Here is a 26085-nt window from a genome sequence, read left to right as displayed (position 1 = left end):
TTAATAAGAGGATTATTTTTCTTTTTTCGAAGTTTAACATCTCACAAATTATTGCACTCTGATTTAAAAACTATGACGGGTTTCATTGTATTAAATTAACAAATTCGTTGTTACACACCTTTTTAATAAAACCTGTTTCCTTAATAACTCTTTACCAATAAAAATAACTTTGAACTTGGATGAGCTACAGCTCAGTTATTGGGTTAATGAGGTTAAACCTTTACAAAATAAATGAAGTATACATAAATAATTTTTAAAATAAATTATAACAATAAAAAAAACATTGTAAACCATATTTTTCTCCTACATATTTATTATAAAATCCCTTTATTATATAAGATCTAGAAGGAAGGAAGGTTAACAAAATAATATACATAAATAAGGTTTTATTTTTATTAAAAAAAAGATGTATTCTATTGAGACTGCTTAGTAAAACCTCATTTTAATTGAGTTTTGTTTTTAAAAGACAATTTCTAATATAATGAAACAATATATTTTTACTACAGAGTTTTTACTGTAAACCTTTCATTATAAATAAATGCAAAAATAAATTAATAAAAACTCCTTAGATCTTATATATCATGGGAATATTTACTGAACAATTTATATTATTCATAATTCTTAATTTATATATTTTATCAATTATACACAAGGTATTACTTTCATAGTGCAATCGTGGTCGGAAGAGCTTAGCTTTATAATTTTAATCTAGCGAAAATATTGAATATAATAAAACAATTATCTATTAACAATGAATGTCAAGTCAATTTCCTTAATTAAGTGGCCGGTACGTACGATTAAATAATGCGCAAAATAATTATTTCTCTTAAAAGAGAATGGTCCCAATTTTAAATACTCTCGGATAATCTGTTCTATATTTTCATTTATTATCTGTATTGTTTCTGTAAATTATAAATAAAAAGAACTACACACGGATCTTTTCTTTACAGTCTTTTTAGTGTCAGCTCTTGTGACCACGATCGATTTTATAATTTGGCAACAATATTAATACTATTTTGTAACTACATACATTTCCCGAAAATTAATATTATTTGTGGATAAATTTTTGAAAAATATTATTTATTTTTTTTATTACATCAATACACATATTACTTTAGCATTATATATAATGACAGACAACAAGATATTCTATCTAGCTTTGAGGTACTACATTAATATTAGTTGTAATAACAATTGATTTACATTAAAGGCGTTTAAAATACACGAAAGTAATGCAGTATTATGTGAAATCACTATGTTGAGCCATTTCAAATGATCTCTTAATGACATTATCAATGGAAATTGATAGAAAAACATATTAGTTATTTAAGGACTAGAACCGACAGTTAGGGAACAGCGCGAATGTTACATAAGGATTGAAGAGGGCGAGTTTAATAGTACGTTATTTACAAATACTAACGATAAGAGACGGAAGAAAGTAAAATGGAACACCAGAATAAGCCATTACTTAATAGAATAAATATATTGTATCGCTTACATATAATTAACACCAATGATATTATACCTTCAGAAACGTTATGGTATTAAAAAATAATAATTTGGCAGACGGAATATAAAATGGTCAGTATTTACCGATTAAGTTACGGAACTGTAAAAAGACGTGATCGAAGTAAAAGCCCAAATATGATATATAATAGTATCAACGTGTAATCCACATCAATATCGTATTCTACGTTGAGTGAGTCAGTGTAATTATAAGCAAGAGCGACATCTTAGATTCAATGGTTGCTGCTGATTTAGGACTATGTAAACTTTTTGGTGGCATTACTACATATTAAGTGGAATGGTTTGCTCCTTTGCCTTCTAATAATGAATAAGAAAAAAACAATGTTTTAAAATTTCTACTTTGAAATAAGTTGCAAATGAAATAAATACTTTTTATAGAACATTTTAAAGTGCATAACGTGTCTGTATACAATATCATCGGTGTTCACGGATAATATTTAAATTATTAAAAATGTAAACATTTTCTTTGCTAAAGTTATTTATTGTTATTGGCTTACAACGATTAACAAGACACAATATCGGCGTGCTAATGTTAAAACGTCAATTAACACACTTAAAGTACGGCGTCATCTGACCTTCCAGCTATTGTAAGTTTATCTAGCGATTATCTTCGTCGAGCTGATAACGTGAACGATAAATTAAAATAAATACGAAACTCCACGTGCTTAACAAAACGCCAAATATCGTTTTATCGTTTGATTGATCATCACCACTTCAGATAAAGAACTGAATATTTAACGAGTTCATTTAAAAATAGAATCGATTCCAAAAACATTCATAAGGAATATCAAAGTTTTTTTTTTAAATGCAGTGAATTAGACAGCAGCATGTCAAAGCAAACACGTTTTTTTTTTTTAATTTTATAGAGCAATAACAATGTGTTTTTATGATTGTTTCCATTAAAACGACAACAAAGAAATATTTTGGACTGATTCCAATGGATAAAGTCAAACAAAATATTAACCTTGGAACGTTGCGACGCATGTTTATTTAAAGTCGAAAGTGTAATTTCACAGGACCTCATCGATTGCTGTTCAATCACGGATTACCAACACATAACATTTACTAAAATTTTTATTAAAAAAAAATCGTATTACCATTAAATATCAAAGAACGTATTACTGTTAATATATTTGTAAAAAAAAAGCGGTTCCCTGAATAATTTCCGTTTGTAATTTTCCTTTCGTGCTGTGTAATAAAGCATAATATCAAGATCTCAAAGGTCGCAGCGTAATGCTCAAAATTTATACCGCACGAAAGATTTTCATTCCGATAAAACGGATTTACGTTTTAACCGAAATGTATGCGTGACGAGACAGCATTCGAATTTCGAATGTACTTAATAAAATCCATGAAACCGTACAAGTCAGAAACACAATGAAACGACCTTTACTCATATATTTATTTTCATATGCTTTATTGAGTTCCATTTTTGAAAATCAGTTTTTTTTAAATAAAATATTCTTTGTTGTCAAAAATCTTAACGTTAATTACTATAATCGATTTAAAAATAACGACGAAAAGGAATAACTTTATGTTTTTATTTTTAACATAAAAACACAAGAACAAAGATTTGGCAGGATTAGACAAAGAGAAAGTATATATTACATGTATTTAAATATCTTCGTTAAATGTAAATTGAGATTTCCGCATCAGAGCACGTTATCAGCGAAAATAAACTTGTAAATTGTAATACAATTTATATTGAATAAATATAATTCTGTCAGAATGATAAGCACTTGACGCATTTTTATATACATTTTCCATTTCGTTACAGATTCGCAATTAATAAAGGTGTTTCAACACCTCTGCCTCTGCCCATAGGACTATAATAACAGGTCAAGAAAATATTCTATCGAGGAAAAATGTAATCTTATTATTGCGTGCGTATCGTTCTGAGAGACTTCAAAAAGTTCTACTTACAAAATAAAATCTTCACAATATCTATTCCCAACTATATCCTCTACGAACGTAACGTTAATATCACAGGATTGTGGACCTTATTCATTTATAATTAGGTCACACATTGGAGCACGTTCGTGCTTATTCGCTGCCACTGTTATTCAAGTCTGATGTGACTAGCTATTTTAGCTAAGATTCGACATTTCGCCCGACCCATCGCTACGGAATTGTGAACCTTATCCCTTACGATTACGTCTTACATTACGGTAAAGGTTGTCACTGTCGAACTTAAAAACAGTACCTTATTTATGCATCACCAGAGCGACGTCAACGGCAACGACTGAAGCGAAAGCAACGGTTACTTGAGATTTTAGTAAATCAGTCGAAACGACGTATAAGTATAGTCCTCACGTGTCAGACGTATGTCTCACACTGGTGGGTGCAACACCCGGCGGCCCGCCCCTAGCTGTCGCTGCCGCTGTCGACGTCGGAGGTGCGGGCGGTGGGCTAGCTGGAAGAGCTACTCGTCGACAGCGTATCGCGCCCCAACTCGGCCGCCATTATGGCGATCGTCAACTCTTTGCGTGCCTTCTGCACCACCCACACCATTAGCGTTATGCCGATAAGAATCTGAAACATTTGAAGCGTGCCTTAGCTGATATTGTAACTGTAAAATAGGACAAATCAATTCATACGTAAAGTTAAAATATAATATCATAAAGTATTATTGCTGAGCATATATTACATATAGAAGTATAAATAATAAATATTGTCATTCGTCAGTCAGTAAAAATATTTATTTTCAAATGGCAGACATGAATATAAATACAGCGGTTTATCTTGAAACTAATGACTGATAGCGGAGGGCGATTGACGTTACGAGGAGGACAAATTGAAGCGTAATTACAAAATCGGTTCTGATTAGATTAACACAATTTATTGCTGATCTTCACACTAGATCATTCTAGAACAATTATTGTGTATCGGCTGAAACAAGGTTATAAGCCGACCAACCAGATTCACTCGAACTTAAACTTTAAATACACCACTGCACGGTTGATAATTGCGGTTAAGTTTTAATTACAATTGAACCACCAATTGGAAGAAGGGAATAAATCAAAAAAATAGGAACGGAGATAACAAAAAATCCTTCATAACTTTTTGCTTTCAACTTATAAACTTATAGATTATTAAGAAAATATCAATCCTGATTTATTCACCGACAGACCTGCCTTAAATGTTTAGAGAGCTAAATATTATACATACACACACACACACAAACGTAGAGACGTTTAATGAATGTAAGAGTGTATAAAAGCGAATATGTCGAAAAGTGGCGTTTATTCCCTTCTTCCAATTGGTAGTTCAATTGACCTTCAGCGGCTGTAAAGCAAGAGCTGATATCGTAAGGAATACACATATGCACCAAGCAATTTCAGTTCAACATGGTCGCCTAGCCATCTATAAAAGTGTAAGGAGGTTTTGTATCCTTACTATCGAGAATCATTTGTATTTCTACTTAATTAACCAAAAGTTAATTAACGGACATAACACAGAGCTGTTACAACCTCGCATTCGTCTTGAGTGCTAACAACTCTATATATACTCTCAGTCAATTTAACTTTAGAGGTCAATTAGCACTACTTATTCCGATGACTTGTAATTACAGAAAAAAAAACAACATCATATCACTATATGTGTAATACATATTTTTAAAGGAGTACCCTCCCAAACAAAAATAGAAAATCTCAAATAATATAATATATAAACACCACTGTTATGAGGTAGAAACTAAATAACATCAATAAAAGCGAATTGATAATCTTCGATTATAATATCGTTTAAAAAACAAATAAATCAAAATCAAAATATACCTTAATCAAGTAGGCTTTTAGACGCACTTTTGAAACGTCATATAACAAACGTAATTTCTACCGAGAAGAACCGGCAAGAAACTAATTTGATACAGTAATTATACTATAAACCGAATGACTTTTCTTTATCATCGTATATGGTATTATCGCGAGTTGAAAACTTCGCTATAAAACAAACGCCACATAACGACATGACTAAGGTGTTTACAAACGCTAATTCTTATCTCACTACAGGTTTGACTAGTTTTCATTTACTATCAAGTTTCCAGTATATAGTGCAACGTTTCTCAAACTTCATAGATCATATAACAGCTCCTATATGGTATCCCCCCCACGACACGTTTTATAAAAACAAAAGTAGTAATGTAAAGTAACAGCCTGTACATTTCCCACTGCTGAGATAAGGCCTCCTCTTCCATTAAGGAGAGGGTTTGGAACATATTCCACCACGATGTTCCAATGCGGGTTGGTAGAATGCACATGTGGTAGAATTTCGATGAAATTAGACACATGCAGGTTTCCTCACGATGTTTTCCTTCACCGTCGAGCACGAGATGTATTATAAACACAAATTAAGCACATATATATATTGCTTGCCTGGGTTTGAACCCGCAATCATTAGCTAAGATGCACGCGTTCTAACCACTGGGCTATCACAGCTTATAAAAACAAAATGCAAACGTATATCAAAACTAATCAATACGTTATAATTAATCAGTGATTTATTACGATGACTGGGTTTTATTTCTTGGAATGAATATATATATATTTTATGGTTCAGTTTGGCAGACGTGCATATGGGCCACCTGATGGTAAGTGGTCACCATCACCCATAGACAATGACGCTGTAAGAAATATTAACTATTCCTTACATCGTCAATGTGCCACCAACCTTGGGAACTAAGATGTTATGTCCTTTGTGCCCGTAGTTACACTGGTTCACTCACCCTTCAAACCGGAACACAACAATACTGAGTACTGTTATTTGGCGGTAGAATAACTGATGAGTGGGTGGTACCTTCCCAGACGGGCTTGCACAAAGCCCTATCACCAAGTAAAATATAAAAATGATTTATGTAATTTTAATGATTTCATTTAAATAATAAGATACTTGCTATTGTCAACTTTTACTTCCATTATTGATCTGATTAAAATACCTGAGAATTAAATGTGAAACGTGAGGTTTGCGAACCTGTACATTGAGAAACGTTGATATATACAATAATTTTCACATAATGGTGAAAGCGAGAGTTATTATCACGAATGACTTTATCAGTTACTTGCTACCTTCTATTGTATAAATAATATTAAGTATTGAATGGCTCAATAAAGTTACACCATCGTCTATTTCAATAAAGAACAAACGTACGTAATAGACAACATAACTGCGTTTTACGACTAAAATGTCTCTGGAAAGTTCATTTCGGACAAGACTTTTGTTACTTAGTCCAAATTATGTCATAAAATCACTATCATACTGATGAATTCGTTTATTTTATCACGTTATTATTGAATAACAATGCTAAAAAGGGGAAGTCCCTTTAACGAACACGTAATGAAAATGTTAATCATTGAAGAATTGAACAATAAATCTTGTTCATAGCCGATACTGGAACTGTAAGTTTAAGACACATAAGTCACTTGTCAAATTAAAAAAATAATAATAATAAAAATCGAGTAACCAATGAAATCACTGCAAAATATCAGCCAGTATTTATTTAGACCATAAGCTGGCTGTTTATAAAAATATCACGTCGGACAATAAAACGAAAATGGTGTCAATGTCTCGAGCACTCGATATGAAGTGACACTTCGACTCCGGCGAGCTAACGAGCGACCATTGTATTATGTTGCTCGATCGACAAAATAGACGGTAATTATGCAAAAAATATATCAAGTGGCATGAAGTATGCTCTAGTATATTTATATCGATAAAGCATGTGTTTACATCACGATTATATTGACTTCCCCTTTGACTGAAGTCTTATATCAGACTTTGCAGGCACAGTTAATACCACAATATATAATTTAAAAAAAAGAACCGATAACAAATTTAAAAGGGTACCTCCCAAACGGAACAAAAATTCTAAAGAAGATTTGAATACCAAATTAAAAAAAATCTAACCGAAATTAAAGTCTCCACCTTTTTGAAGGCGGATCGATAAATTTGTTGGATTTCTCTGAAAGGAATTTGTCAACAGCAGCCCTACCGGCTGAATTTCTCAATAGCAGTTGGAAGTTTGAAAGTTGACAAACAATACTAATACATTCCAAGTTTCTTGGAAGGCACATAAACAGTGTTCCTACGCTGGAACTCTCTTTGGTCGTGTCAGTTTGCCTACACATCAGATTGACAGTGAATAGAAATTGCATCCACATTTGAGCATACAATGGAATCCAAGACAAGACACGGTTAAAAGAGGACAAATTTCGATGTGGATACAACTCGATTACTACAATTCCTGCTTAGTTTCATAGTACAGGACTTTGTTTTGGAGTAATGCTATAACCATTGACGACCAACACACCTCTTCCCTTCCTCTTATAACCTGCCTTAAAACGAGGTGAGGAGAGGCATCTTGTGGGCCTGAATGGCGAGGGCGACTAGTGCAGCACATTGTTACTGACTGTACTGATCGTCTTCGCCTTTGGACTCCACTTCCACTTACCATCAAGTGTAGTGGAGTCATAGACCTTCCCGGAAAGTATAAAAAAAGTAATCGTACCAAAAATTGTTGTCCGGTTTATTTACTGCATTCGGAATGTTTTTAATGAAGTGCATAACACTAACAGTTGTTCTTTACAACAATATTTTATATGTCCACAATAATATAGATATTTTTGAAGGAAACCATGACGTCATTGTATAGATGTTAGGAGGAAAGGTTATAGTATTTAACTGACATATAATTAATATGGTGGAAATTAGTAACTACTGAGATTCTCGTCGGTTCTTCTCGATACTACTTTCTTATTTTGTAGCTTAAGATTTAATTTAATATTACAAGGGAGCTTTTGAATAAGACCTGAGCGATAATTGTGAAACACCATCGAAGAAAAATACCTTAGATAAACCGGTCTAAAAGAATAACCGGTCAGACAATTTCCACAGGATCACTGTATTTATTTTTATTCCTATTATTACGGTACTTCTATAGACGATTGTAATGCTTTGATGAATATTCTATTACAATTGCAAATACACGTGTATTCAGAAATACGACAAACAATCTCATTATCACAATACTCACGATGGATTAAAGAGAAAACGAATAGTCGTCGATATATTACGATTTTTATATAAACCTGGTAACTCTTTAAATCGATTGGATATTTAAAATATCATACTCTTTCTTACTTCGAAAAGGACGTACAAATATATCTTGAGTTCAGAGACACGTCACGTTCTGTTCGTGTTGGATGATACTCTAACACACTAATAAACACATTATATTTATATAACAAACATGATACACCCACATGCAAACAAACAGAAGTAAACATAACACACGCTCTCAACAAACAGACACACACATGATTTATAACATAAGTTTGACAGATAAGTTCAGGAAATTCGAATTTTAAATCCAATGAATACAAAATATCCATTCCAAAAAAAAACACGAAACTATTATATAAATCATTTAATGATGGAGTTAATTAATTGGTAATCTGTTACCGCAACTACTTTTCGTTCGAATGGTCACTATCATATTACAAACAAATTATACAAAAACAAATGTACATTGGTCTATACGAGATTACTTATATATTTAGTTGGCTTTGCACAATTTTTTGACTCGACCATTATCATTGTTGATATTTTGAATGTTTCATAGTTCCTTGACTAAAATAACTGGGCTTACAAACATAAGAGAAAAAGATACTGCAATGCGAATCTTTAGGTATTCATTTCGTATCTTACTATGTCGATACGCCATCTTGTATTGTATTCTATATGTTATTATTATATTCAATGTCGCATATCACATTTTGACATTTCACGCGAGAGTTTTGCGTTTCGAGTTTCTTCTTACTACTTCTGAATACTTTTGCTGTACCATTTTGCTCTGCTATTATGCTATTTAGTCGAGATGGCCCAGTGGTTAGAACGCGTGCATCTTAACCGATGATTGCGGGTTCAAACCCAGGCAAGCACCGCTGATTCATGTGCTTAATTTGTCTTTATTAATACATCTCGTGCTCAACGGTGCAGGAAAACATCGTGAGGAAACCTACATGTGACAAATTTCACAGAAATTCTGTCAAATGTGTATTCCACCAACACGCATTGGAACAACGTGGTGGAATATGTTCCAAACCTTCTTTTCAAAAGGAAAGGAGGCCTTTAGCGCAGCAGTGGGAATTTACAGGCTGTTGTTGTTTTTGTTGTTATGCTATGGCATATCGATAAAGGTGCCATAAGAAAAAATAACGTACAGATCTATTATTTCGCGAAGAAAGTTCTCGTATAAAATCATAATCGGTGTGTATTAGAATGCGTGAGTATCGGCAAAAAAATACAAATTATCTTGTTTGTTCAGTTTATTGCATTAAAGCGCGGATAGTTTAACGTGGAGGAGACGTAAGTGAGTAGATCTATACTGGTATAAACGAGATGAATGAAAATAATACTAGCGACTATGAATAATACTGATACTAGCGATTTTCCCGGCTTCGCACGGGTTCAATACTGATACTAAATATACTACAGAGTTTGTTGATTTGTGACATCAGATTAGATACATCTAAAATTATCAGCGTTTTTTTACTATATGGTCCGTGTATTATTACCAAAACCATCCTCTCGAATAACTCGACCTACTTAAAAAAACCGCATCAAAATCCGATGCACAACTTTAAAGATCTAAGCATACATATGGACAGACAGCGGTAAGCGACTTTGTTTTATACTATGTAATGATGACTGTAAATGACAAAGTTCTTTGTTAATTTTCTTTAATCACTTATAACACATTGGTAAATTGCGTGAATAATCGATGCATAAGTTAATTGACTTTTTTAATTAGCCTCACTCAGAATTCGAACTCAGGAACTCCTGCTTAGTTTTACGCAAGGAAGAGAAGAGGGAGCAGGTTGGTCCGAATGCTTTAATACTAACGACACCGATCTAAATTGCGTTGTCAATTGACATCCTGTAATAAATCGAGCCCTCTTTGCTACATGTATGGTATCTTTGTGAGCCAGGCTGCCTGCAATTTTGTTTGCGTGGCCATGAAGTATGTATTTTGTTAGTTGGGATATAACCATAAGTAATATAATATATGCGAAAGTGTGTTCAACTAACTAAAACTAACACAATCATGAAAATTTGTTTCGTTGTGGTCAGGGTTATAGAAAAGGCCAAAAGGTGTCAAATGCCTGCGTTCACATAAGTCTGTAATATTAGCCCCTAAATTCTCTTCAGATTACGAATCTTTTCTAAATAAATATATCGATACAAACTTGCTTGCTTTTTATGTTGGTCTGTTAGAAAATTTCCAAAATTGGATTTTTAGGAATACTGGGAAAGCGTCCCGTAACATAATCAATTATTATCATAAGATTCTTAATTTTCATTTAAACCTAGAGTACCCAGAGTAATAGATTATTTGCCTCAACCACTACAAGAGTTACTTTATGTTTTTATGTTTAATAAATCGACTAATACAAAAGCAAATGAAATCATAAAAAATCAAGAATCGTGACGTTTATACCTGCAAGGATCACGCGTCGGTTAATACCAGTTTCAAACAAGTATTTATAGTTGAGACTTTGCCTTCTTACTACAAAAAAAACTATCAATTCTAAAGTCGAATGTATGAAAAGTTGTCGAACAAGAACCTCCTTTGTTTAAACAGTATAAATAATTCAATGGACTATTTTCTTACATACACATTATAAAGGTATTATTTCATATCCAAAATGAAACAAAAGTGTCACGCAAGCGTAAGGAAAAGGATCTAGAACAAAGGTCACTTAATGTCTTTTCTTTCTAGACATTGACACATGTCAACATCTATGAAGGTTATATATGTACCAATAGTAGTATAAGTAACAATATAAATAACCTCTTCGAAATTCAAAAGAACATAAAACAGATTCTATTTTAGAAAAGCGGAAATTTCCAAAAAGTCTGCATATCATATCTCTCGCACATTTTAAACAATAAATTATTTTTCAATATGTAAACATAGCTCAGATATTTACATTAATATAATCTAATAAAAGAACAAAGAAATAACGCAGACCAAGTACATGTTGAGGAGATAATAAACTTACCTGGAATGCAAATACAATATATCCGGTCAAGTGCGATTCGTGCAGAACGTCGTGCATCGACCGCAGCGTTGAACCGAGATACACGTTGATCACCTGAGCTGGCAGGAGCCCCAGCAGAGTTGCCAAATGATAACCACAACCTCGAACATCACTTACCTGTTGGAGAAAATTCGAAATAGCATCAATTATGAAAACTTATTTATACCATATTATAGATTTTGTAGAAGATAGAGAAATTTATAAATAAATAAATAAATAAATAAATATGAGACAACATCACATACATTACTCTGATCCCAATGTAAGTAGCTAAAGCACTTGTGTTATGGAAATCAGAAGTAACGACGGTACCACAAACACCCAGACCCAAGACAACATAGAAAACTAATGGTAATCTACATCGACTCGGCCGGGAATCGAACCCGGGACCTCAGAGTGGCGTACCCATGAAAACCGGTGTTCACACTACTCGACCACGGAGGTCGTCGAAGTTTGGTTTCTGATAGTGCACTGTGAGTTTGACGTCAATGCCGTGACGGCAAAACTCAAACTCAAATTCTATTAATATTATTCAATACAGAAGCAATACTTTATGATTGTCTAATTAAACACTACCACCGGTTCGGGAAAGAAAATCCCTGTGAAGAACCGGCGAAAGGAAAATAGCGGGTATTTTTTCAATTCGATTATTTACTAATATTACGCACCAAAATAAATTGCCAGGTGACGATTTCATTCCAAGGTGTGCTATCAATCATATACTCGCTACAATAACTTTTAGCACACAAACGCATTTTTTAAATTTGATAACAGAAGGATTTTGAACACTTTCTGGAATGCAAACCTAATTGCTATTTATTTTAGTCCACAGTATTACTTAAATTACAAATTTCCATGTAACATTTGGCCGGGCGCCTTTTCTTTACACAATCATATCCGTTAAATAAAGTATAGTAAAAACTTATCTCTTAATCACGGACCAAACCCACTTCTCTTCTTATGAAGGTAGTTCGGGAGTTTCTATCACGCCAGTAAATTATGGGTCAGTAGATGATTTTTCTATTGTAATTTTCTACTAGTTACAAAAATAAGCTTCATATCAAATTTCATCAAAATCGCTTTATTGGTTTGGTCGTTAAAGAGCGACAGACAGACAGGCAAACAGACAGTTACTTTCACACTTATAATATTATGTATATATTACTTTGTCCACTTTATTTTATTTATTTATTTATTTATTTATTCTTTATTGCACCCAATCTTACAACTAAAAAATAACATTTTAGTTACATAAAAGTTGCATGAGGTGCAACAGGCGGCCTTATCGCTAAGCAGCGATCTCTTCCAGGCAACCTTTGGGTAAAGGATCATGATATTGATATTAATGGGAAGGGTACAATAACTTTTTACATATATATATAGTATAAATTCTTAATAGAATAGTATACAATACACAAATAACAATAAATATATATAATATAAATATATACTATATTAAATACATACATACATAGATAAATAAATACATAAAATATATATAATAAAATAGGAGATATTAACTAAACAAGAAATTAACAACAACAACAACGACTGCTTAGAATAACTAATGCGATAAGTAAAAGTCCTTAACCATACTTTTAAAAACGGCTAATGACTGTGCGCGCCTTACAGCTAAGGGTAATGTATTCCAAAGTCGAGAAGCTTCTACAGTGAAGGACTTAGAATAGTAAGAAGAAGAATGAGAAGGAATTGAGAGAATTAAATTTTCATTCGAGCGAAGAGCACGCTTGTGAGTCTCCCGAAGGAGAGTGAAACGCTCTTTAAGATAGAAGGGTGTCGCTGGATTAAAAAGAATAGAATAAAGAAGAGATAAAATGTGAGTATTCCTGCGAAGGCGAATAGGGAGCCACTTGAGTTTTTGGCGAAATTCGGAAACATGATCATATTTGCGTAAACCAAATATGAACCGTATACATAGGTTTTGTAATCGCTCAAGTTTATTTAATTGCTCCTCACTTAAGTTTGTATAACAAGTGTCGGCATAGTCAAGAATCGGTAGAAGGAGAGATTGTGCAAGCGTAACTTTAGTTGGAATGGGTAAAAAGTTTTTCAATCTTCTCAGTGAGCCAAAGGATGAAAACAATTTTTTACTAACCTCATTTATTTGAGGTGCCCAAGAAAGGTGCCTATCAAAGATAACGCCGAGATTTTTTGCTGTTTCACAGATTGGTATGCAGACGCCATCAAAAAGGACAGGTGGTAATTGTTTCCAGTCAATCCGTGAAATAAGTCTCGGGCTACCAATGATAATCACCTTTGTTTTTGTGGGATTAACTCTCAGACCATAAGATTTACTCCATTGACTTATGTGCATCAAATCTTTGTTTATTAAATCAATGGTGTCCGAGAGCCCGCTGAATTGTGTCTGTGAATATATTTGGAGATCATCTGCGTACAAGTGGTAGAGAGAAGAAATGTGATTAGTGATAGAGGAAATGAATATAGAAAATAATAGAGGAGACAACACGCCACCTTGCGGGACACCAGCGCTTAGCATACACCAGTCTGAGTTACGACCATTAGTATATACGCGCTGCCGACGCCCTCGCAAGTAACAATGAAACCAGTCAGTCACCTTAGGAGATATGTTAAGAGAACGTAGTATAGCTAGTAAAATATCAAAGTCTACAGTGCAAAATGCATTACTGAAATCCAGCAGTGCCAGCACTGTAATCAGTTGCTTGTCCATACCAAGTCTGATGTCGTCCGTTATTTGAACGAGGGCAGTAGCCGTACTGTGACCACGGCGAAAACCGGATTGGAAAGGATTCATAAGGTTATTTTTGGACAGAAAGGGAGTCATTTGCTGATATATAAGACGCTCAAATACTTTGGATAAGAAAGGAAGAATCGATATGGGACGAAATTCGGAGTAACTATTCGGGTTGGATTTTTTAGGTACAGGGATTATTTGAGCATCTTTCCAGATCGTAGGAAATGTACAGGATTCTATCGACAAGTTGTAGATAGATGTAAGGATAGGAGCTACAATATCAATAATAGGAAGAATCATTTTACGGCTAATGCAATCTGAACCCACGGCATCAGAGTTGATGTCTAAAATGTTCTTCTTAACATCACATACAGTAAACTGACTAAAAGAGAAAGAAGGAATATTGGGAGTAGAAGACGCTGAAATATTTCTAATGGTGCCAGTTTTTATCGTACCATCTATGGTATCAGAAGACGAGAAATGCTGGTTAAGTTGGTTTATATCCAGATTATTTAAATTTAGTTCTTGACGTGCTTTCCCAATTCCAAGTGTTTCAAGAAATTTCCACACCTTAGAAGGATCATTGTCGGTTAAGGACTGATGAATATGGCGTCGTTGTTGATCTCTACATTGCATGTTGCAGCGATTCCGAATATTTCTATATTTCTCGCGGTTTTTGTTTGTAGGGTTCATTTTATATTTTGCTTTGGCTATGTTCTTACGATGTTGTAGTACTTTGATTTCATCAGTAAGCCAGGGAGCAGGCCGATGTTTTAGGCGCACAGGACGAATGGGAGCATGAGTGTCATACAGTTGTGTCAGTAAGGAATTTAAAATTGCAACCCGTTCGTCAACTGTATCCGCAGCCAGTACTACTGACCAATCGATTTTAGATGCATCTTCATGCAAGCGACTGATATCCATACCACCAAAGTTACGCAGCAGAAGGATTCTTGACTTGGCTTTAGGTGGTTTAATTTTATAGGACAGGTAAAGTAAATCATGATAAGAGAATGCTGTAGCATTGCACTGACCATGTTTTTCAACATGGTCCGTGGAAGACACAATAATTAAGTCAAGGAGTGAGGGATTAGAATTCGGAAAGGAATGTGTGGCAGAGAGAGGAAGAATGTGCAAGTTAGATGAAGATATTAAGGAATTGAGTCTCACGGATCTATAGTCATTCTTGATCAGACAAGTATTAAAGTCACCCATCAATATAGTGTGGTTATATTGAGGAGTAAATTTTTCAAGAAGGTATTCTAATGAGGAGAAGTAGTCGATTGATAGGCAAGGATTATAAAAAACACATAGTAGAAGTTTACAATGGGAAAAGGTTAACTCAATAAAAAGATGTTCCGCGGAAGGACTAGTCTGAGGTGCTGACATGCTGATAATTTTAAAAGGAATGTAGGATCGCAGGTACATGGCAACACCTCCACCAGCTCTATTGACACGGTCATTTCGAATTAAATGGAAACCCGGTAAAGAATATGACTCAGAAGACAAACATGGCTTAAGCCATGATTCAGAAACAAGTATAGCATGGAGGTTTTTGTTATCAAACGATGTGAGAAGGTCAGGATAGTGAGCAGGAATACTCTGAGCGTTAATATGAACAATGTTAAAGTTTTTAGGTACGTCTGTAAAAAGATTTAATAGGGATTCATTGAGCGAAGGAATACTTTGAAAGCTGTCGTCGCTACTGGTTAAATTAGAAGAGAGAGAAAGATAAATATCATTGTCGTCTTGAACATGGCTATTATCAATCATTATACATATATATTAAATAATAATAAATAAATAAATAAGAGTATAATAACTTAAAATAAAATAAGTATATAAATATATATAATAAAAACAATATATAAATATACAAGTTGCGAATATATAATAGTTCCATCTTACCCGCCAGCTGTTGAAAGATTAAGAAATTGATTAAACTAATTAGTAATAACTAAAAAACCTAAAAACTAAAGAATAATAATTTTAAATCATAATTATATACATAATATACATAATCTGCTTACCACTGACATAACATAAAAAAAGGATCGAAACGGTGTGTTTACATTCAAGTACTAATGGCTACACAAAACAAAAATTATAACGTAATAAACTAAAAATAACATTAAAAAAAAAAAAACTATCAATAGAATAAGTCACAAAACAAACTGGTAGTGAGAAGTAACACAAAATTAATTTCACAATGGAAAATTTGTAGCTGGAATACAATATATTAACACAAAACAGAACAGATATTATTACAGTCATTTCACTATCAATTAAAAAAAAAAAAAATTAAAAGTAAATTTATGTATTACAGAACAAAAAACAAGTAATACAAAAAGAGAAAAAAAAAAGAAATAAAATAAATAAATTATTTAAAAATAAAGAAACAGTCAAACAAACGTATTTACAATTGACAAAACACTAGAGTCCAGATCGTGACAGCTGTCATTAAGAAGTTGTCGGCACAATCTGTATTTGATATCTGACAATTGACATAATAGTAACAAATTTTAAACTACACTCACATATAACTACACCAATCAATAAAGAAAGTAAGTGATTAGGAAGGTAAATTAAAGTAAACAAACCAATGGTAGTAGTAAGCAGATACTATGTACAACTGAAAATTATAATCACTACTTTTTAACAATTCGTTTCGGACGAGAAACTGCAACTTTGCTGTCTGGATTCTTCGAGACGTTAAGGACCTTGACTTCTGGAGATTTTAAAGGTGAAGAGGATACAGCGTCGAGTTCAGCGAGTGATTCAACAAAATTATTTTATAATTTGTTTCAACATTCTCGTTGACGTGTTGAAATGGCGTGACCGTGATTTGAGTCATAATTAACTATATTTTTATACAATATAATTCAACGATTAAAACTTATAGTGTTATACTTTAGGTTTATAATTAAAGTAAGAGAAGTGGGTTCCAGCACGATAACGGAGTTTATTTCATAACATCATTCAACTTATCAATATTTATGTCGTACATCGATAATAACATTTGGTCCGAATTTTGTCACGTCGTTCAATATCAAAGATTAATATAAGATATACACGAAACATAGAAGTTGTCATAGCATACAAGATAATGGACAATCTATTCTCTCACTCCCACAGAGACCCAACAATGATCAGACGGAAAATACCTCAGATTTTCTCGTCAAAAACACCCAATAATATAATTTGAAAGGCCGAGTAAAACCGCGAAAATTCGTTCCTATATCCACCCTGCCGATAACAAACTATGCTTTACGACAATTTTGTAAGCATTCATGTAATTCTATAATTATTATATTGTACATTATTAGTAAGGTATAGCAAATGAGTGTATAGTACCAATTTACCAAATTCCGAAATAACTTTTTATACCAATAATAAATGTATTGTTGGAACAGGAATAAAGAATTTGTATTATTACTGCTAAACTAGTAACGTCAGCGACCAGTAAAGTTATTCTTTAAGGATAAACTTGAAATTCATCACAGAACTCGAGTGTGAAATATCAGAATGTGATAAGCGACATTGTCGATAAGAATAATTAAATTGTTAGAATACACGTATCGCCATATCGTATCACCTTATGTCAGTTGCCATCATATAGTGAGATACGAATTTAATCCTCTAGAAACGCACTGCTTTTCACACACTGGATGATTTACTAATACATATGGCGACGAGTTCTTACGACAGTTTGTTTCATATTTGGGGTTATATGTTTCTGAACCGATCATTTTTGACAGTCAATAAGCAAGCGTTTACATTGTACAATTATTTTGACTTTGATATGAACATCATCCCAATCAAAACTATTTTTGTCCTTAAATTAAAGAATTTTTTAAAGGGAAAGGTTAGATTGGTTTTATAACCATTAGCGTGCCACCTGATTGCATGTCCTACGGTCCTGTAAAGGTCGGACTATTTTTTATTAACTCGCTGGAAAAACACGTTGTGTTTCCCCCGCTTGGATGGAAGTTGAGGGGTATATGGGACTAGCCGGTGCCGGAATACTAATCTAAACCAATCAAATCAATGACATTACTCCAAAGCATCGGTAAGTTTGACGGCTTGACATCAAGAGTAATTTTGACCGAGACATAATTCCGACTGCAACACGTGTGGAGCAATTACGATTAGTTGCTATGGATAACGTGCACTTATACGAAGACAGTCCCATGGCGTTCTCGTGTAATGTACTCGTACTATTTAATTACAATTTGCCAAGGGTTAAGTATAATGGCTTACTATTAAGACACATGTAACTTAATACGGTCTTATTGTTTTATATTGGACATTTCAATTATTCATAACATGATGGCAAACGAGGAGCACTTTATACCGAGTGGCGCTGGTCATTGGTACTCTGGGAAAACTTCACTATTCCTCAGTGCCAATTCCCAGTGCATGTACCTTTTTACAGGGACATTTTCAACGGATCCGTCAAATTGGAGTTTGTGTTCACGCCGTATTTAGAGAACCGTTTTTAAAAGCTGTAAAAGAGAGCATCGTATATTTTGTCGGAGCGGTATTTTCTGGATCTAGAATGATGATGAGTGTATCATATTTTATGCAACTACATATGACTTCACCGAAAAAAAAACGTTATGGCAAAACAAAATCAAACCGAACCGCTGTGTGAATGTAGCCTTATAGTGCCATTGCACCACTCTAGGTAGTTAAAGTGTTTTAATATTACTAATATTTTATTTCTATATAGCTTATCAACAAGGCAGGGTAAAATTACCACTTAAGTCTAGAAGTAATTAAGATAATCGCACCCATACGAAACACGCGAGGTAATTTACATTTAACGTCCACAATTAGCAAAAGAAATTTAAAATACCTAAAGCAATAACATAGAAAACACGTAAACAATTCAAGGATAACGTACAATTAATAAAATACGTCATGATTCTGTGAAATTTGTACACCAAAGCTACAAAGGATCCATATAACATAAAGTTCATATATATTGGAATTATTTCGATTCTATCGTAGCAACTGCAGAATAAACATTAGACGCTTCAACTAAGATCTGAGGAATTTCCATCTAAGTATTAGTTAATTATTGAGTATCAATTAGCCTAATTATATACAAGACAAGACAAGACAAGAGTACCGTGTATTGGAGAAGAAGGCATGACTCGAATCATTCGCAGCATAACGTCGCATTTCTTGATAAACAACCTAAGTGAAACCTGAGTAACAATAATAATCAGAGAACAGAAGGAAAATGTTATAAAATCCATCGTAACGGTAAATTACATATTGAGGCAGGAAAAAGTTTACTTTCGACGGGTACTGAAAGGATAACTGCGTGTTTAATATACGTGAACAAAGTCACGTTGACTGCTCGTATAGAATACAGCAAGGGTCCAATTAAGGACTCAACATGCAAATCATAACGTGACATATATTTAGGGTTACCACTTAAAAAAACTCATTATAATTCAATTGATTTTTTGTACGATATAAAATTAGATCACTACAGATTTGTTAGACTTAGTCATATCACTATCTAGACCAACAAATAGTTACTTAGATAAGTTGTTGGAGCCCTAGATATTATAAGTATTACGTCATTCAGATTGTGATATTGCGAACGGTATCGGACATTTCTTTACTTGCCATTATAGCTGGCAATAAAAAAGCTTATATAGATTGCTATTTTAATTCAAGTATATCATGGATAAATCCACTACCTGAGTCTGACGACAACCCTACTAATAGTTAAAATTATCGCACATTTAATTTGTTAGGTTTTAGCTAATTAAACCTAACATGGAAAGCTAGAATTAATTGCAGTTTGAAAAAAAGTCTAGATTGTTCTTGCGGTTTTGCTTGGAGTTATTTTCCTATTACCTATGTGGTATTTCTCTTATACAAAATGGTATTATATTATTTGAAATAATATAATGTAGGTAAATCCTATTAGTAATATAGCTAATGCAAACTGATGCAGCAGTCTCATTAGACTGTTCCACATAAAATATGCAATGTTTAAATGCACGCTGCCAAAAACACGCAAAGGATGTGGCACAACGTAAGCTTCAAGATAACATATCCTGAAAACGTTGTATAATTATGTCACAGAGAAAAACGTATAGTACGACACAACTTGGATGATGCATCGGCATATCAATAAAACCGATTTCTGCCGATTTATACAACCAATAGAAATAGCTTCCTATCGCGCCATTCGACGATATTCGTCGCTATAGATTCTCGCGTCAGTTCAACGCGAGAAAGCAAGTGCATATAAATCGATGTGTCAAATTGACGAATATATAGGTCATATGATATTACAAGTTATCATATGATATTACGTTTGTGTCAAGATTATATTCACATACAAAATAAATATTGATAATTTGGGATAGCGTACTTAATTCGGATGTGATCGGTTTTACGATCTTTGCCGATGCTTCGTCTAAGTTGTGTCGAACTATATATATTACACGGAACGTGTTAACGTCACGTCATAACCTTAACGTTAAAACCGATTAATAGCGTTATGATAAATTAATCTTCCTTGGCGTGACAATCAATCAATCAATCAATCAATCAAGAGCCAAGTGAGTATTAGTAGTGAATGTAATAAATATTTTATTCCGTAATCAATTTACATTACTTAATTATTATTTATTGATTATGTAGATGTTTTCATAAATGTAGAATACAAATTTAAGATATAATACGAACATAAAAGAAAGGAACAGATGGGAAAGTTAATCGAAACATAAAAAATTTTATTAGATGAACTACTTTACAGGCGGGAAATTCATAATACTTAACCTACAGTACATTTGTGTACTATAAGTATCTCTCAACCCCCTCTTTTACATCGTAGCTCCTAAAAATATAAACTGATGTCCTTTCTTGGGATTCAAACTGTCTTCACACCTAATTTCATCTAAATAGATTCTTATTTTGGGAAACAGACGGAGTTACTTTCGCATTTATAAAATTAATGTACATATACAGCCGTGATACACATTAAACGTTACTGTCCGTAGCTCATAGAGGTTGTGAAGTCTATTAACTAATAATAATAAATTGAATATTGAAGCAAATTAGAGAACTAGAGGCGATTTTTCCAAAACGTGCTGTTGGGAACTGTAATGATTGCCTTCATAAAAAAAAATCTCTTTAGCTTTATTAATAACGTAATTATTTATGGAATGCCTGCAAGAACTATAACTTAGGTTACGAAACATGTTTTTCACAGAGAAAATTCTAGATAAACGTTAAAGAAAAATAACTCTTGTGTTAATTTTGTACATTTATTGATTTACGTAGAACACAAATAGTATCGCACATCCGCTGCCTCTCAGATCTTACATGAATATACAGCATAAAATCGTGTAACCTTGGCTGAAAACCATTTAGATTTTTCGCATCTAAAACAGTGACGGAATGTAAACACATTCTTTATGTTAAGCAAACATTTTGTTAGTAAACTGACACCGGTCTTAAAATATTCTATACGACAATAACGGATGTTTCACGATAAACATCTCTAAATATTTTTCCTTCATCGCCGCTTCTGTTAAATATAACGTCTTTTGTAGTGATCAAATATATGAGGAAACCTGAACTATATCCAGGCGACAAAATTAGCCTACTACTCACTGGAGAGAAGAAAATTAAACTTCAAATCATAATTGTGACAACCTATCCTTAGGAAATCATTTAAGGTCTTCACTACAGAATAAGATAAACGATCTTCTACTGTACTCATTCCAATATATATTCATGAATATGATTGTAAAGAGGCAGAGAGACATAGAGAGAAGGAGAGAGACAGAGACAGAGTTTTAACAAAAAATGTTATAAATATTAATATTTCGGTTAATAGTCTTTCTCATTCGAATATATACCTAATGTGACAAGACGGAATTGGTTATTAGTTAGACGCAGATTTTAGCACTAATTTAGTATCTCTAATTTAAAAAAGAAAGAGAATATTAGTTTAATTTTCAGTGAACGAAAACGAAAATACAAAATAATTTAAACTTTCCTACTTATAGTTTTCCGTCGACTTGGAATTTACCTTAAAGGGCAATTTTGCACGAATTCAAGCGACTAGCGGTAAGCTGGCTTATCCATGTAAGTTGTTATTTGTTATAAAAACCAACTATATGTAGGTTGATATACATACATGTTAAAACAATACTATTACAGAACTGTGGAAGCGTTAAGTTTCATACGACAGAAAATAATACGAATCGATCGACGGGAGGTTAATATATTTGTATATATGCCAACTAAAATAATAATCTCGGATTGCGCACTCTCGTAAATGTGATAATACGATAGCATTGTTCTTGGCTAACGTCTGACGGTAATCTAGAGTAATGCGTCTACTTGCGTATGGCTAAATGTGATTAATGATTAATTGCAAAAGTCAATTACATTATGAATATTTACAAAGTTGAGGATGATAATATTCTCCTGATTTCTAAACAGAGATTAGCCAACTGCGCGTGACTTTATTATAGTGCACGAGTGAAAAGCTCTTTCCCATTCTCATTCTCAAAATCCGATGGGACGGCATATACGATACGATAGCAAAGAATTCAGGAGCAGTACCAACTGCTAATTCGATGAAGGTAGTGTCAACAGTTTCCAAAAAAAACAGAGGTTGCTTTTGAGAATTTTTCGATTTTTTGACCTCAGCTTCGGGAAAAAAAAAATTCTTATTGAATTTTGAATAAAGAACTTGGGATATGCGGCCTCATAAATAAAAATTATATAGATACCTACCTAATTCCCTTTATCGCGCCACAATTCGAGAACGACTTAACCAATGCCATTCATATTTTTTATTAAGCGTTCTTATACTTTGTAGAAGGTTCTCGTGGATAGAAAAGTTAAAAAAGAAAACAAAATTTTTATTTTAGAGTTCGGTCGCATAGCTAACTATAATAAGTATAGGCGATGTGACAAATGTCCATTATCCATGGGTATTGGCGTTCAAAGAAATACATCGCCACACCATGAAGTGTAGGGACAAAGATGTTACGTTCCTCGCGCCTATTACTATAGGCGCGAGGAACGTAACGTAACGTAGTTGAATTGTCTCAGTCATCGTTCAAACCACACTCAATTATTGTTTTCTTTGGACGATGACTTTTTATTGAAAAAGAATTGCTATTTATTGGTAGAACACGTGAAGACTGGGAGGTATCTACCCAAACGACTCTGTACAGAGTACTTCGACCTAGTGATATGAAATATAAAATAAGCACTGAAGTCTTTCCTTTTCCGAAACAAAATAATCAAGTTTGTATGACAATTATTCGTCCTTATGGCATTGCAGTGCCTTTGGAACAATTTGACGATTTTCTCAGCGATCATGAATCAGGGTCGAAAGATAAAATTATCAACGTACATTGTATGATTTTACACTAACTATTTACTCCAGAACAATACATAGAATTAAGCAACTTTAATTTTCGTTATGTACAATAAAAACTAATGTATCAACTATTAAAGTATTGAATTATAAATAGAAAACCAAATTAAAAAACAGTATCATTAGAATTTTTTGTCAAATTTATAATCTTTTTTTTATGTTATAGGGGACAAACGAGCAGGAGGCTCACCTGATGGAAAGCACCATCGCCCATGGACATCTGCAACACTGGGGCTTGCAGGTGCGTTGCCGGCATTTATAATCTAATGACATTTTACCAACAGTAACAGTCTTTGTAGACTTTCTGATTAATACAAATCGTGACATTTAAAAAAAATGAAAAAAATATATTAAACATCGTTCTACAATACAATATAAAAATACACCTACCGTCCGCAAAAGAAAAACAAACGAGACAGACACATTACTTGATAACTTTGTAGTTGATTAAAATCATCTCTGAAATATGCACAATATGGACGCAATGACCCATAGCAATTAAGAATTCATCACAGACGTACTGTACTGCAGACCGAACTGCGTCACACTCACACGATGACATTTTCTCAGAACGAGAGTTTTCCTCTCATCACGAATACAGATCGATAATCCATAAATAGATCGCTTAGACGCAACGTGTTTTTATTGCACGTTATAACATGCTAAAAATACACAAGCGTATTGTAAAATAGATCAGGGTTGATAATAACAAAAACATAAAAGGCCACATCGAGATAAACAAACATATTATAATGTAGTCGATATGCGATTTTAAAACTTATCGGACTTCAGAATAAATCTTGTTTAAGGGTTAAAATAGTGTTGTCTCCTTCTTTTAAAGGTAAATAAATATGACAGAAAGAGAGAAAACAATTTCACTAAACACGTAACACTTACGGCACACTTACGACGATTTTAACAAAATCATGTCTATGCATTAAATATTTCTCGAGTCTCTCAAATACAGCAGTGCTGTAAGAATTCACTCGTGAAATGTTAAAAAGCGACTTACCGTGTTTTATGCGTTTACCTTTAAATGTTATGATTTTATTATTACAGTCAATGCCGCATAATATCACTATCTGACATTTCACGATCGTGATTTGCGGTGAGTTTCGAATTTGTTCGTATAGTATAGCTCCACTGTAATTGCTCACTAAACTTTCAGTGTATATTTTAGCGTTAACTGGCAAAGTCGACTTCGTTCGGGTAAAAGTTAAGTTTTTTTAAGCATTCTATTTTTGCAATCATAAATAAAACAACTATTGTGATACAATTAGTACTTCTTATTATATTTTTTATTACTGGCCAACATAAATCGTAGTACTGAGCTAATAAATCTAACAGCACGTCCTACATTAATGCTTTTATTTAAATATATATTAATAAAACTCATAAATAAAATTTATCTCAATTCACTACACACTTTCCCTCTTTTTATGAATAGTACAATAATGTACAATAATACAGTAAATAATATATAATATAACAAACAGTACATTAAAGCCGTTGCAAATTTTGTGACGTCAATATTTAAGCCTTTCGTGGGTTAACTGGCTATTATAGTTCGTCAGAGTTCTACTAACTAATTAAGCCACAATGTCTAGAAATATGCGACGAAAATTACTAATATGTTTATGTATAAAAAACTTAAACATTCCGACCATAAATTGAATCAAGCATAATGTGAAAGTTACATATCAATTGAATTATAATAATATAATGAGGTTATGCCAAGCGATCTTACCCTCGTATTCAGTACTAATTATTTTTCTTATCGTACCACTTCTCTTATGCGTCTTTTTTTCTGACATCGAATTCATAATATTTATAATATCTGGTTTATAAGGAAACATTTATTTAAGGAATACGTTTTTATACGTACTTACCTACGTAAGTAGGTAGATACTGTATCTTATGTATTAATGTTTCGTAGAACCAAACTATATGTCAGGTTATCTTGGTTTTTTAATGAACGTATTTTCGTATATTTTTTAATCTTTTGAGATATACAATATACCGATCTGGACGCCGGTTTCTCATGGATAGAATAAGGGTATACAGATAAAACAAATATTAAAGAACGTTTTATTTCTTGTTCTCGGAACACAAGACACCAAATTCTCATAAAAATCGGATCAAGTTTTTAGGAACGCATATAGTATTTAATAAATTACATCAGTGGTCTGCAATCTCCCAAATGACGCTTATCAGCGATTGAAGCGATATGTTTCAAGCTATTAAGAGATTATTATACTCCACATTTCATAATCATGACTTTGTTATCTAGGATC

The 26085-nt window shown here is 33.1% G+C and overlaps 1 protein-coding gene across 1 annotated transcript in view; it reads right to left on the bottom strand.

The window, feature by feature from the left end:
- Positions 1 to 3100: 3100 nt before the first annotated feature.
- The window catches only part of LOC124536128 (transmembrane protein 64), a 29772-nt gene continuing 6787 nt past the window's right edge, over positions 3101 to 26085 (bottom strand). Inside the window, exons 2-3 of the mRNA XM_047112585.1 lie at positions 11586 to 11741; positions 3101 to 4059 (exon numbers count right to left, since the gene is read on the bottom strand). Coding sequence (XP_046968541.1) covers positions 3937 to 4059; positions 11586 to 11741 — 279 coding nt within the window. The 3' untranslated portion in view covers positions 3101 to 3936. The remainder of the gene's footprint in view (positions 4060 to 11585; positions 11742 to 26085) is intronic.

This window comes from Vanessa cardui, chromosome 16 (genome assembly GCF_905220365.1).
Source record: "Vanessa cardui chromosome 16, ilVanCard2.1, whole genome shotgun sequence".
In the NCBI taxonomy this organism is placed as follows: domain Eukaryota; kingdom Metazoa; phylum Arthropoda; class Insecta; order Lepidoptera; family Nymphalidae; genus Vanessa; species Vanessa cardui.
Note: the sequence above shows the minus strand (reverse complement) of the source record. Positions and strands in the feature narration are given on the sequence as shown.